At 39.4% G+C, this 12,351-nt stretch overlaps 1 protein-coding gene across 1 annotated transcript in view; it reads right to left on the bottom strand.

Moving 5' to 3' along the window:
- KIF5C (kinesin family member 5C) overlaps nt 1-12,351 on the bottom strand; it is a 350,079-nt gene that overhangs the window by 266,066 nt on the left and 71,662 nt on the right. The window contains exon 2 of the mRNA XM_053698287.1: nt 9,028-9,118. Coding sequence (XP_053554262.1) covers nt 9,028-9,118 — 91 coding nt within the window. The remainder of the gene's footprint in view (nt 1-9,027; nt 9,119-12,351) is intronic.

Raw genomic sequence — 12,351 nt, 5'->3', positions numbered from 1 at the left:
GTCTAAGTAATTGGCATATGAACCTCCTCGGTTTAGCTTTCAACTAAGAATACCAAATGAACAAAGCAAAATTGGTGATAAAAGTAAATTGGAAAGTTGTTTAAAATTACATGACATAGTTTATCAGTAGGGAATGGTAAAAATAATAAATTAGTAATAATACACAATGGAAGGTAAAGTATTTTTATCTATAAATTCACATTGAATTAAACCAATTTATTTCTTTTATAAATTTTTGTCAAATATAGCACTGATTATTATATTGTAGTTAAAATGTCAGTGCTAAAGAGAAGCATTTTTGCATTACACTTGTCACAAGCCATCTGAAGTATATAGTGCTTAGGTTTGTATGCTTTATGTACACTAAAAGCTATCACAGCAATACCTCCAGCTAGAACTTTATTTGTTAATACATATGTACTTTACGTCTGTTTATTTTAAAAACTGAAAATAACATGCATGTCAAAGTTGTCTACAATGTCCCTTTAACTATAGTATAAATATATTGCATTATTGCACTGCCCATGTGCCCATAACGTCAAAGCTTTATGGGCACAACAAAAACCTTGTGCAATGTACAGAGTGCTACTTGCCTTAGCATCTTTCTGGTTTTCTCTATATGAATCCAAAAATACTAGCCTCTGGATATATGTGTATATTTGTAACATTTATTTTTGTAAAGCATTGGTAATATGACTTTTTTATAAAAACAAAGTTGTTTTTGTAATTTGATTAAAGAGACAGAAAGAGACAAAAATGACCTTAGAAATTCCTCCACAAATTGCCCCCTCTTTTTTTTTTTTTTTTTTTTAATATAAATTAGCAGCAAGCAATTGTGCCTAGCAGAAGGCAAACTCCTGGCCCAAATCTTTTTTTTTTTCTCACTGTGTTCACAGAGATGATCCAGTGTCCTGTGACAGTTTTAGTGAAGCTGTGAGTTAATGTACAGCAGCAAAATTCTCTGTGAGGGGAATATTTAGGGCAAGTGGCCATTTTCTATTTTGTAGAACCGCTCAATGTCAGTCCCAAATGTGGTCACCAGTCTTGCAAGAGAAAAAAATGAATGTAGCAATTCTTTTGGAAAGTTTAGGCATCCCTGATCTCTAGAATAATTTCAGTTTTATTTAAAGGGATACTAAACCCAATTTTTTTCTTTCATGATTCAGATAGAAAGGTGCTTAAAATCTCATGCTCTAATTTACTCCTATTATCAATTTTTCTTTGTTCTTGTGCTATCTTGATTTGAAAAAGCAGTACTGTAAGCTTTAGAGCCAGACCATTTTTTGTTCAGCACCTGTGGCTAAATGTAGCAAACCAATCAGCAAGCTCTACCAAGGTGCTAAACTAAAAATGGGCCGGCTCCTAACCTTTTATTATTGCTTTTTCAAATCAAGATAACATGAGAACAAAGAAAAATTGATAATAGGAGTAAATTAGAAAGTTGCTTAAAATTGCATGCTCTGTCTGAATCATGAAAGAACAAATGTGGGGTTAGTGTCCCTTTAATAACAGATATGAAATTCCATTTATACAATATGTATTTTTTAAAAGGATTATCAGCAACATATTTGTCAGATAAAAACTAAGTTGTCAGTACAGGACTGATCTCAATGTACACAAAACTGTTCTAGTTTAAAAGGGATACTAACCCCAAATTTTTTCTTTCATGATTTAGATAGAGCATGCAATTTTAAGCAACTTTCTAATTTACTCCAATTATCAATTTTTCTTTGTTCTCATGTTATCTTGATTTGAAAAAGCAGCAATAAAAGGTTAGGAGCCGGCCCATTTTTAGTTCAGCACCTCCGTAGCGCTTGCTGATTGGTTTGCTACATTCAGCCACAAATCAACAAGTTCTACCCAGGTGCTGAACAAAAAATGGTCCGGCTCCTAACCTTTTTTTTTTGTTTAATCTTTTATTTATGTCAAATTTCACAATACAATAAAAATTGCAATTCAACAATACATCAATACATCAATAACAGGACTTCAGCAGTACACAGAGCCATCTCATACATAGCCTAACAGTCGGTGTTTTTCGTGACACTTTTATAAAACATATGTGTAAAACATACATGTAAAAGGGGGCACATGACTTCTTCCCCTTTCCAGTAATAACGAGTCCCATATGTGTGCAGACTTCAGCATAATAAGACTTCTCCCTCCCACCCGGTCTGTGAAAACCTATGGAACAAGCTATGAACTCCATGTTAAAATCGAAAGGTCTGTATCCATAATACTCTGTATAGGTGGCTACTTCGGTGATGTCATCCTCTATTCATATATGTCGTTCCCAGCAACCCAGGTCATGTTGAACATCCCTAGGGGTGCATTTGTGCCTTCAACTATCAAGGAGTGTCATCTCTCACTACTGTACTAGCGGTGAGCTTTAAGTCTCTTTCTAACTAGTTCCATGCTAAGCTCCTCTATTGTGTAAGCCCAAGGTATCCACACGGGGGGATCACCTCTGTCTGGGGCATTGATAGGATTCCCAAAAGAACATCATTTCAGCATAGAAATCCAATTTACCTGTAGTGTAGTAAAAGTACCTCTCTAGTGACAGATTTGTTTCCATTTGTGATCTCCACATCTGTAGAGTTGGTATGGCTTCAGATTTCCATAGTCTGGGAAGTATTTGTTTGGTGCTACAGCTAACTGGAGGAGGGATGAGTAATGTTTAAATGGGAGTTTAGGCAAGACATGAAACAGGTACACTAAGGGGTCTAGAGGAAGATCGTGATTCAATAACCTGCTCATCTCCTGGTTTACCTCTGTCCAGAACTTCTGAACCTTGGGGCATTCCCACCAGATATGGTAAGGCGTGCCCTCTCCTGAGCATTTCCTCCAGCATCTGTCCGATGCTTCCGGGAAAATATATTTTAATCTATGGGGGGTGAGGTACCAACGAAGTAGAAATTTATAGTTAGTTTCTAGTAATGCGGCCGAGTGTGCGGATTTGCTGGTATGCATGAATATAGTGTACCATTCGTCTCCCGAGAGTGTATAAGGGAGTTCTTTATGCCAAGAAAGTATAGTCGAGGTTTGTTTGAAGTCAGAGGGTGTGATTAGTAATTGGTATAAGGTGGCGATAGCATGTGGCGGGGGCGAGTCAAGGGTGCATAATCTTTCTAATGGGGAGCGTTCTCTAGTGGTTAAGTGTCTAAGTTTGTGGGTGTGTACAAAGTGTTTAAGTTGCAAATATCCAAACCAGTTAGCGAATTGTGTAATTCCTAAGTCTGATAAATGCTGTCTAGGCATCAGCTTGCCTGAGTCCAATATTGTATATAGTGGGAGAAATCTATCCAGACAGCCCTGTACGCTAGATGTGACCGACATTCCGCTTATGAAGTCAGGGTTGGCAAGGGCTGTCGTCAAGGGGGAGGGAACTGTGGAAAGATGTGGATACATGGTTAGAACCTTGGACCACACATCAAACGTCTCCCTAATTATAGGGTACGCTTTTGTTATGGCCGGCTGGTGTCCTTTAGGGTGCCAGCAATATACCCCAAGTTGGGCCTGGTTAGTCAGGTCGTGTTCCAACGTCAGCCATAATTTGTCGTGTATTGAGGGAAGTGTGCACCAATCTACTATTCTACGTAAAAAGACCGCTGTACGATACCCCCTCAGATCTGGTACACCCAATCCTCCATATTTTTTTGATAGAAAAAGAGTGGACCTGGCTATTCTGGGAGGTCTTTTCGTCCAGATATACGAGTTCATCACTGATTGCAGTTTGTTAAGGTAAGTGTCAGATAATGGTATGGGGAGTGCTTGAAATACATATAAGATCTTAGGGATGATAGTCATTTTAGCTACCCCTATCCTACCCAACCAGGAAATATTTTTGTTTAGCCACCTCGATGTGTCTTTGGTAATAGTTGCTAAGAGTGGTTCATAGTTCAGTTCCTGCAACTGCTGTATGCTATTTGCTAGGTTAATACCCAGATATTTCAGTGAGGACTTCTGTATTGAGTACGGCACCTGTGCACTAAGTGTGTGAATCTCAGCTTCGGTTAGATTGATGGGGAGTAATTCAGATTTAGTTTTGTTAACTAAATAATTAGAACATAAGCCAAATTCTTCCAGGTTGCTCTGCACCGCAGAGAGAGATGAGGTCGGGTGAGTCAAAGTCAATAGTAAGTCGTCAGCATAAAGTGCTAATTTATGGTGGGTATTGTTTATGGGGAGTCCAGTGATGGCAGGATTATCGCGTAGTTTAGTAGCTAGTACTTCCATTGATAGTACAAATAACAGAGGTGATAAAGGGCACCCTTGTCTGGTGCCATTTAATATACAAAAGGAGCTAGATAATGCACCATTAACCTTAATTTTAGCAGTGGGCCTTGTGTAAAGGGTTAATATTTTCTGTATAAAACCGTCGGGGAAGCCAAATTTCTGTAGGGTAAGTTTAAGAAAGGTCCAATCAAGTCTGTCAAAAGCTTTTTCAGCGTCAGTCGATAGTAAAACTAGGGGTATGTCATGTGTGGTCGCGTATTGTATCAGGTGAAGAACTTTTACTGTATTGTCTTTAGCTTCTCTCTGCGGTACAAAGCCCACCTGGTCAGGATGAATCAACCCGGGTAAGATTTTGTTAATTCTTGTGGCCAAGATTTTTGCATAGATTTTTATATCTACGTTCAACAGAGAAATTGGGCGATAATTTGATGGGACTGTTGGGTCTTTGCCCGGTTTCGGTATAACTGTGATGATAGCTTCCAGCATAGAAGGGGGCATATTATGGGACTCATCAATACTGTTAAAAACTGAGAGCAAATGAGGCAGGAGGAGGTGCTTAAATTTTTTGTAATAACCACTAGTAAGGCCATCCGGGCCAGGGCTTTTCCCTTGTTTAAGTGAGTGTATGGCACTTCCTATCTCTTCAGCCGTTATCGCAGAGTGAAAGGAGTCTAACTCCTCACTGGATATCTTTGGTAATGTTATAGTATCTAAATATCGTTGACAATGCAAGTGATGAGTTGTCTTGTTTCTATTTGGTGTCAAACTATATAGAGCAGCATAGTACCTTCTAAATATCTCTGCTATTTTCTGAGTTTCCACCGTGGGCTTATTAGGGGGATCTTGTAGCATGGGGATGTAATGTGTCGACTGCTTTGCTTTAAGTGCTCTGGCAAGGAGTCTGCCAGGCTTGTTACTTTCTACAAAGAATTTTTGTCGCAATTTCAGTGCCTGTTTCTGGGCCGAGTGGTCAAGGAATTTTGTAAGTTTTTGTCTGGATTCTTCATGTTGATATTTGAGGGAAACATCCTGTGGGTTATTTTTGTATAATTTGTCAGTGTGCTGATATGTAGCGGATAGGTCTGTATATTGCTGCCTATATACCTTACCCTGCATTGACCTAAGCTTTATCATCTCCCCCCTGATAACACACTTATGTGCCTCCCACAAAGTGAACACATCAATGCCTGGTGTGTTATTATTTTCAAAGTATTCCCTAATGGATTTTTCTACTTGTTGTGTTAGTAAATCTTCTTTAAGTAGTGTATCGTCAAAGCGCCATTGAAATGGCTTGAAAGGGAGTGTGGACCATTGCATCTTACAGATCACGGCAGAGTGATCAGACCAACTAGTAGGTATGATGTCAGTAGATGATATGGAGGAGATAGTGTAGTGGTCTGCAAAAATATAATCTATGCGAGAGTGAGTGTTCTGTGGTGCCGAATAGAAAGTGTAATTCCTACTAAGTGGATGCTGGACACGCCAGACATCATGGATTCCTAATAGTGTCAAATCCTCCTTGATAGATCTAAGTGACTTCCTTGACAGTTGTGAATGTGCATTAGAGGTATCCAACCCCGGATCAAGAGGCGAATTTAAGTCAGTCCCAATAATAAGAGAGCCTTTATGAAAAGCCATGATATTGTTGGATATTTGGCGAAAAAAGGACGCTTGGTGTTTGTTTGGGGCGTAGACATTTACCAATGTAATTGGCTTCCCGTGTAGTAGACCCATTAGTGCCAAATATCTCCCCTCACTATCTCTATCTACTTTTTGGACATGAAACTGTAGTGATCTATGAAGTAAAATGCTCACCCCAGAAATCTTCTTTGTCGGATGACTGCTGTGGTAGTGGCTGGTGTAGGTGGATGTAAAGAACTTAGGTTCCTGTCCTCCTAAATAATGTGTCTCTTGCAAGAATAATACTTCTACCTGCTTATGTTTAATATCGCTAAATGCTATACGTCTTTTATGGGGTATGTTAAAACCTTTAACATTCTGTGTCATGAAAGTAATTGGCTGAGGGCCCATCATGTCCACTTCTCTAAGTCAGTATGTGTCTGATCGTCAAGTCTCGTCACAAAGCTACAAAGTCTGTTCCAATATAGTCTACAAAAGTCCTGCATTGTAAATTTGTTAAGGGCAGATAGATTGCATTTAAACATAAACAACAACAACACAAACATAAATAACAAAAACAATAAACTTAACTTGAACATATAACCTAACATTATATGTCACTACGTAGGGGTAGAATAGCTTGCCCCTATTTAAAGCTTATACTTGAACAGGTATAAAAATACAAGAACATTGTTGCTTCTTAGAGCTTTCAACCCTGAGCAAAAAAGAGGGAAAAATACAAGAACATTTTTGCTTCTAAAAGCTTTCAGCCCTGAGCAATTTAAAAGTTATTATAGGAAAATGTTCAGTCTCTTCACTGGAAAAGTTCAGATAACAACAAAGAAGCTCCCGTTAAGGGAAGATTTATAAGGTAACAAAACACGGAATTATCTCACCCAATTGGCTTCCTCAGATTCATCCATAGCTGTCAGCAGGTAAAGTGTCCTGGACTTTCTTCACCTTCTTAGGCTTTTGCTGTTGCCACTGAGCTTTGGGAGGTCTTTCAGGTCTCGCCCCCACAGCTCTTTCTTCATCTTCTCTCACTGATGCTTGTTGAGGGGGATCAATCTTCAAGGCCACACAGAGATCTGGTATATCCTCCGGGGACTTACAGGTGTGTTTAGTGCCATTATGGGAAACATTAAGGGAGCAGGGGAAACCCCAACGATATGGGATCCCCTTATCCCTGAGCAGTGTTGTTATATGTTGATATTCTTTCCGCCTTTGCAAAGTACGGGGAGCGAGATCCGTGAATATTGGTAAATGGCAATTCTGAAAGTTTATATCCTTAAGTTGTCTAGCAGCTTTCAAGATATCCTCCTTCGTTTGGAAGTGGGTCAATTTAAGTATGACGTCTCTTGGAGGCGCTTGGTCTGAGGGTCTCGGTCTAAGTGCCCTGTGGGCTCTGTCCATTGTGAGATCTGCGGTAGACGATGGGCCCAAAATAGAGGAAAAGAGCCTTTCAGGAATTCAGGGATAGTGTTCGGCAGGATTGTTTCTGGAATTCCCCTAATACGGAGATTCTGGCGTCTTTCCCTGTTCTCCAGGTCCTCTAACTTGTCTTGTAATTGCGTGAATAATGAATCATGTATGTGAGCTGTGGTCTGCAGGCTGGAGATTTCTTGCTGGTTAAACTCATTATCTTCTTCTAGGGCTTCCACCCTGTTACCAATCTCCGTCATATCTTTTCTCAAGGTAGCCAGCTCCTCTTTAATGCAGTCTCGAACCTTAACAACTATATTGTCTAAATCACTTTTAGATGGTATAGTGGCCAGAAAGGATTTTGTTAGGTGAACAGATTCTTCCAAATCACTGTCCTCACTTTCGGAGGGAGACATCTCAGACCTCCGCGGGGTATTAGAGTCAGATAGAGTAGATTGGGAAAGTTCAGTGGGTCTGAAAAAAGAGCTTACTGAGTTGCGTGATGCAACAGGTTTCTTGACCTCTTTCCCTTTTGCCGTTATTTTTTTTGGAGACATTTTGGTTAATAGGATAGGCTGCCTCTGGTCTCACTTTATATGTTATTACCCTCATTCTTCAAACTGTTCGCAGGGACTTGTCAACAGGGTGTGCAGCCGTGCTAATACTTTGGTTATAAGGTTCTCCCTCACCACATATGCACAGTAATTAATTTAACATGTGATGTCTCTGCAATCTCATGCGAGATCTCTTTGCATATTTATTTTTTGTGAAAGGGTATGTCCTTGCTAGGCATGATGATAACGCTCTTTTATGGGAGCAGCTAGTAAAAGCTCAGTTTTTGCAGGTATTACTGTAGAGTTCCTTTCAAGGCCCATTATCTGAGTACATCCATGTGCTTAATACTATAGAGGATATATTTTGCCTGTGCGGGTATAACTCTGTGTTTCAATGGTTAATAATGCCTTGTAAGGTGGCAGACATGTGTCTCAGGGCTCCCATATCAATTGCTGCTTGCCTCTTTTAAGCCCCTAAGGGTCCGAAAGTATATGCGTAGCCCGTGAGCTGTAAGGGATAGCGGTTATGTCAGGAGTCCCCAAGCTTAGCGCACACCGCGCTTTAAAAGTATCTGTCAGTGATCTATCCGGTGACTATTGCAGTCTTTGCGGTCGTTCAGAGCATCGGTCACACATTCCTTAGTGCTCCGGTAGGGTCTTGCGTGCTAAACTCCAGCTTCAGGCTCCCAAGATGGCGGCCGTTGTTGAGGCCTCAGAACGGAGCTGCGGTCTGCATCGGGCTATAAGGATAAAGCCTGTGTTCAATCCAGTCTCCATCTGTCCCAGAGTTGTGTGTGAATAATTTTACAGCTGGATGGCTCCTAATAAGTCCTTGTAGAAGCGATATAGGGCACTTGCACTCGGAGCTCACATTAAAGTGCGGCCATCTCTCACGCTGGCCGGCTCCGCCCCCCCCGGCTCCTAACCTTTTATTACTGCTTTTTCAAATCAAGATAACATGAGAACAAAGAAAAATTGATAATAGGAGTAAATTAGAAAGGTGCTTAAAATCTCATGCTCTATCTGAATCACGAAAGAAAAAAATTGGGTTTAGTATCCCTTTAAGCCTCAAGGGAAAGTGTGTGCTAATGTGTACATTGAGATCAGTCTTGTACTGACAACATGTCAGTCCTTAAAGAGAATCAGATTAGCCATCTAAAGCTTTAAAAAAAATAAAAATAAAAACACAACTTACCTTTGACAATCTGTTTAGCGCAGACATTGTAAACTTGTTCCTGAGAGGTGTTGGGAGTGAACACCTTATCATACACATAGGGCTTTGATTGCTGAAATAAAAAAAAGTTATAAAAGCATTAGAATGTAATTAAAAGGGACACTCAAGTCAAAATAACCTTTTATGATTCAGAAAGAGCAGGCAGTTTTACAGCAATTGACTTCCATTATCAAATTTTACACAGTCTTTTTATATGCACACTTTCTGGGGAACAAGATCCTACTGAGCATGTGTACAATCTCACAGGGTATACGTATACTAGTCTGTGATTGGCTGTCACATGGTATAGGGGGCCAGAAAATGGGAGAAAAAATTTTGTCAGAAAAAAATAAAAAAATTATCAACTGCTTATTTGAAATTCTGAGTAGGTGTTATTGCATTGTCTTTTTATTATGTACTTGTTAATAATGCAATTCCACTGCATTTAGTGGTCCTTTAAAGGGACAGTCAACACCAGAATTTTTGTTGTTTAAAAAGATAGATAATCCCTTTATTACCAATTCCCCAGTTTTGCAAAACCAACACTGTTATATTAATACACTTTTTACTTCTGTGACTAACTTGTATCCAAGCATCTTCTGACCGCCCCTAATCACATGACTTTTAGTTATTATCTATTGACTTGCATTTTAGCCAATTAGTGCAGTGTCTGCCACTAGCCACGAGCGTGATCACAATGCTATCTATATGGCCTACATGAGCTTGCTCTCCCCTGCTGTGAAAAGTAAATAAAATAGAGGCGGCCTTCAAGGGCTTAGAAATTATCATATGTGCCTTCCTAGGATTTCTTTCAACTAGAATACCAAGAGAACATAGCAAAATTGTTGATAAAAGTAAATTGGAAAGTTGTTTAAAATTACATGCCATATTTGAAAAATGAAAGCAAATTTTTTACGATTGCCCATTAAAACCCTAATATATATAAAAAAAAAAATCCTAACTCTAACCCCCAAAAAGGTGCTCGCCGTTCCTGAAGTCCGGCGGAAAAGGTCCTGTTCCAGGTGGTGAAGTCTTCTTTCAAGCGGCCGACATCTTCTTTCAAACGGGAACCACTTCCTTTTTCATCCAGGACCAAGCCGGTGCGGAGCAGAGATGAGCGCAGAGCAGGACCGGCGACCGCGGAGCCATGGAGAGTGGAGGATCCTCTTTGTATGATCGCTGCCGTACACTGAATAATGAATTCAAGGTACGCGTTTAAATATGGCGTCCCTTGCATTCCTGTTGGCTGATTAGATTCTTTAAATTCAAATCAGACAATAGGATGAGAGCTACTGAAATCAGATTAGCTGATTTGAACAGCTAATAGCATTTCAGCAGCTCTCATCCTATTGGCTGATTTGAATTTGAAGAATCAAATCAGCCAATAGGAATGCAAGGGACGCCATATTTAAACACGTACCTTGAATTCACTATTCAGTGTACGGCAGGGATCGTATGAAGAGGATCCTCCATGCTCCGTGGCTCCACGGTCCCCGGTCCTGCTCATCTCCACGACGGCTTGGTCCTGGATGAAAAAGGAAGTGGTCCCCACTTGGAAGAAGATGTCGGCCGCTTGGAAGAAGACTTCACTGCCTGGAACAGGACCTTATCCGCCAGACTTCAGGAACAGTGAGTACCTATTTGGGGGGTTAGAGTTATGATTTTTTTTTTTTATCTTTGGGGGTTTTGTTTTTTTTAGATTAGGGTTTTAATGGGCAATTAGGGGCAATGGGTAGTTTAGGATATTTTAGTGTTAGTTTTTTTTTTTTTTTATTTGGGGGGGTTTGTTGGGTGGTGGGTTTTACTGTTAGAGGGGGAACTTAGTATTTTTTAAGGTAAAAGAGCTGTTTTACAGGGCAATGCCCTACAAAAGGCCCTTTTAAGGGCTATTTCTAGTTTATTATTAGATAAGGTGGTGTTTTTATTTGGGGGGGGCTTTTTATTTTCATAGGGATTAGGTTTATTTTTTTTTGATAATTTGGTTTATTTTACGTAATGTTAGACTTATTTTTGTAATCTTAGATTAAATTTAATTTTTTATTTTTTTTTACGTAATGTTAGCTTTTTTATTTTAATTGTAATTTAGTATAATTTAATTTAGGGGGTGTTAAGTAAGGGGGCTTAGTAATTTAGGCCTAGATTTAGAGTTCGGCGGTAGCCGTGAAAACCAGCGTTAGAGGCTCCTAACGCTGGTTTTAGGCTACCGCCGGTATTTGAAGTCACTCAAAATAGGGTCTAACGCTCACTTTTCAGCCGCGACTTTTCCATACCGCAGATCCCCTTACGTCAATTGCGTATCCTATCTTTTCAATGGGATCTTTCTAACGCCGGTATTTAGAGTCGTTTCTGAAGTGAGCGTTAGAGCTCTAACGACAAAACTCCAGCTGCCGGAAAATAGCAGGAGTTAAGAGCTTTCTGGGCTAACGCCGGTTTATAAAGCTCTTAACTACTGTACCCTAAAGTACACTAACACCCATAAACTACCTATGTACCCCTAAACCGAGGTCCCCCCACATCGCCGCCACTCGATTAAAATTTTTAACCCCTAATCTGCCGACCGCCACCTACGTTATACTTATGTACCCCTAATCTGCTGCCCCTAACCCCGCCGACCCCTGTATTATATTTATTAACCCCTAATCTGCCCCCCTCAACGTCGCCGACACCTGCCTACACTTATTAACCCCTAATCTGCCGAGCGGACCTGAGCGCTACTATAATAAAGTTATTAACCCCTACTCCGCCTCACTAACCCTATCATAAATAGTATTAACCCCTAATCTGCCCTCCCTAACATTGCCGGCACCTAACTTCAATTATTAACCCCTAATCTGACGACCGGAGCTCACCGCTACTATAATAAATGGATTAACCCCTAAAGCTAAGTCTAACCCTAACACTAACACCCCCCTAAATTAAATATAATTTACATCTAACGAAATTAATTAACTCTTATTAAATAAATTATTCCTATTTAAAGCTAAATACTTACCTGTAAAATAAACCCTAATATAGCTACAATATAAATTATAATTATATTATAGCTATTTTAGGATAAATATTTATTTTACAGGCAACTTGGTAATTATTTTAACCAGGTACAATAGCTATTAAATAGTTAAGAACTATTTAATAGTTACCTAGTTAAAATAATAACAAAATTACCTGTAAAATAAGTCCTAACCTAAGTTATAATTAAACCTAACACTACCCTATCAATAAATTAATTAAATAAAATACCTACAATTACCTACAATAAAACCTAACACTACACTATCAATAAATAAATTAAATACAATTTCTACA

Source organism: Bombina bombina, chromosome 1 (genome assembly GCF_027579735.1).
Source record: "Bombina bombina isolate aBomBom1 chromosome 1, aBomBom1.pri, whole genome shotgun sequence".
Taxonomy (NCBI): Eukaryota; Metazoa; Chordata; class Amphibia; order Anura; family Bombinatoridae; genus Bombina; species Bombina bombina.
Note: the sequence above shows the minus strand (reverse complement) of the source record. Positions and strands in the feature narration are given on the sequence as shown.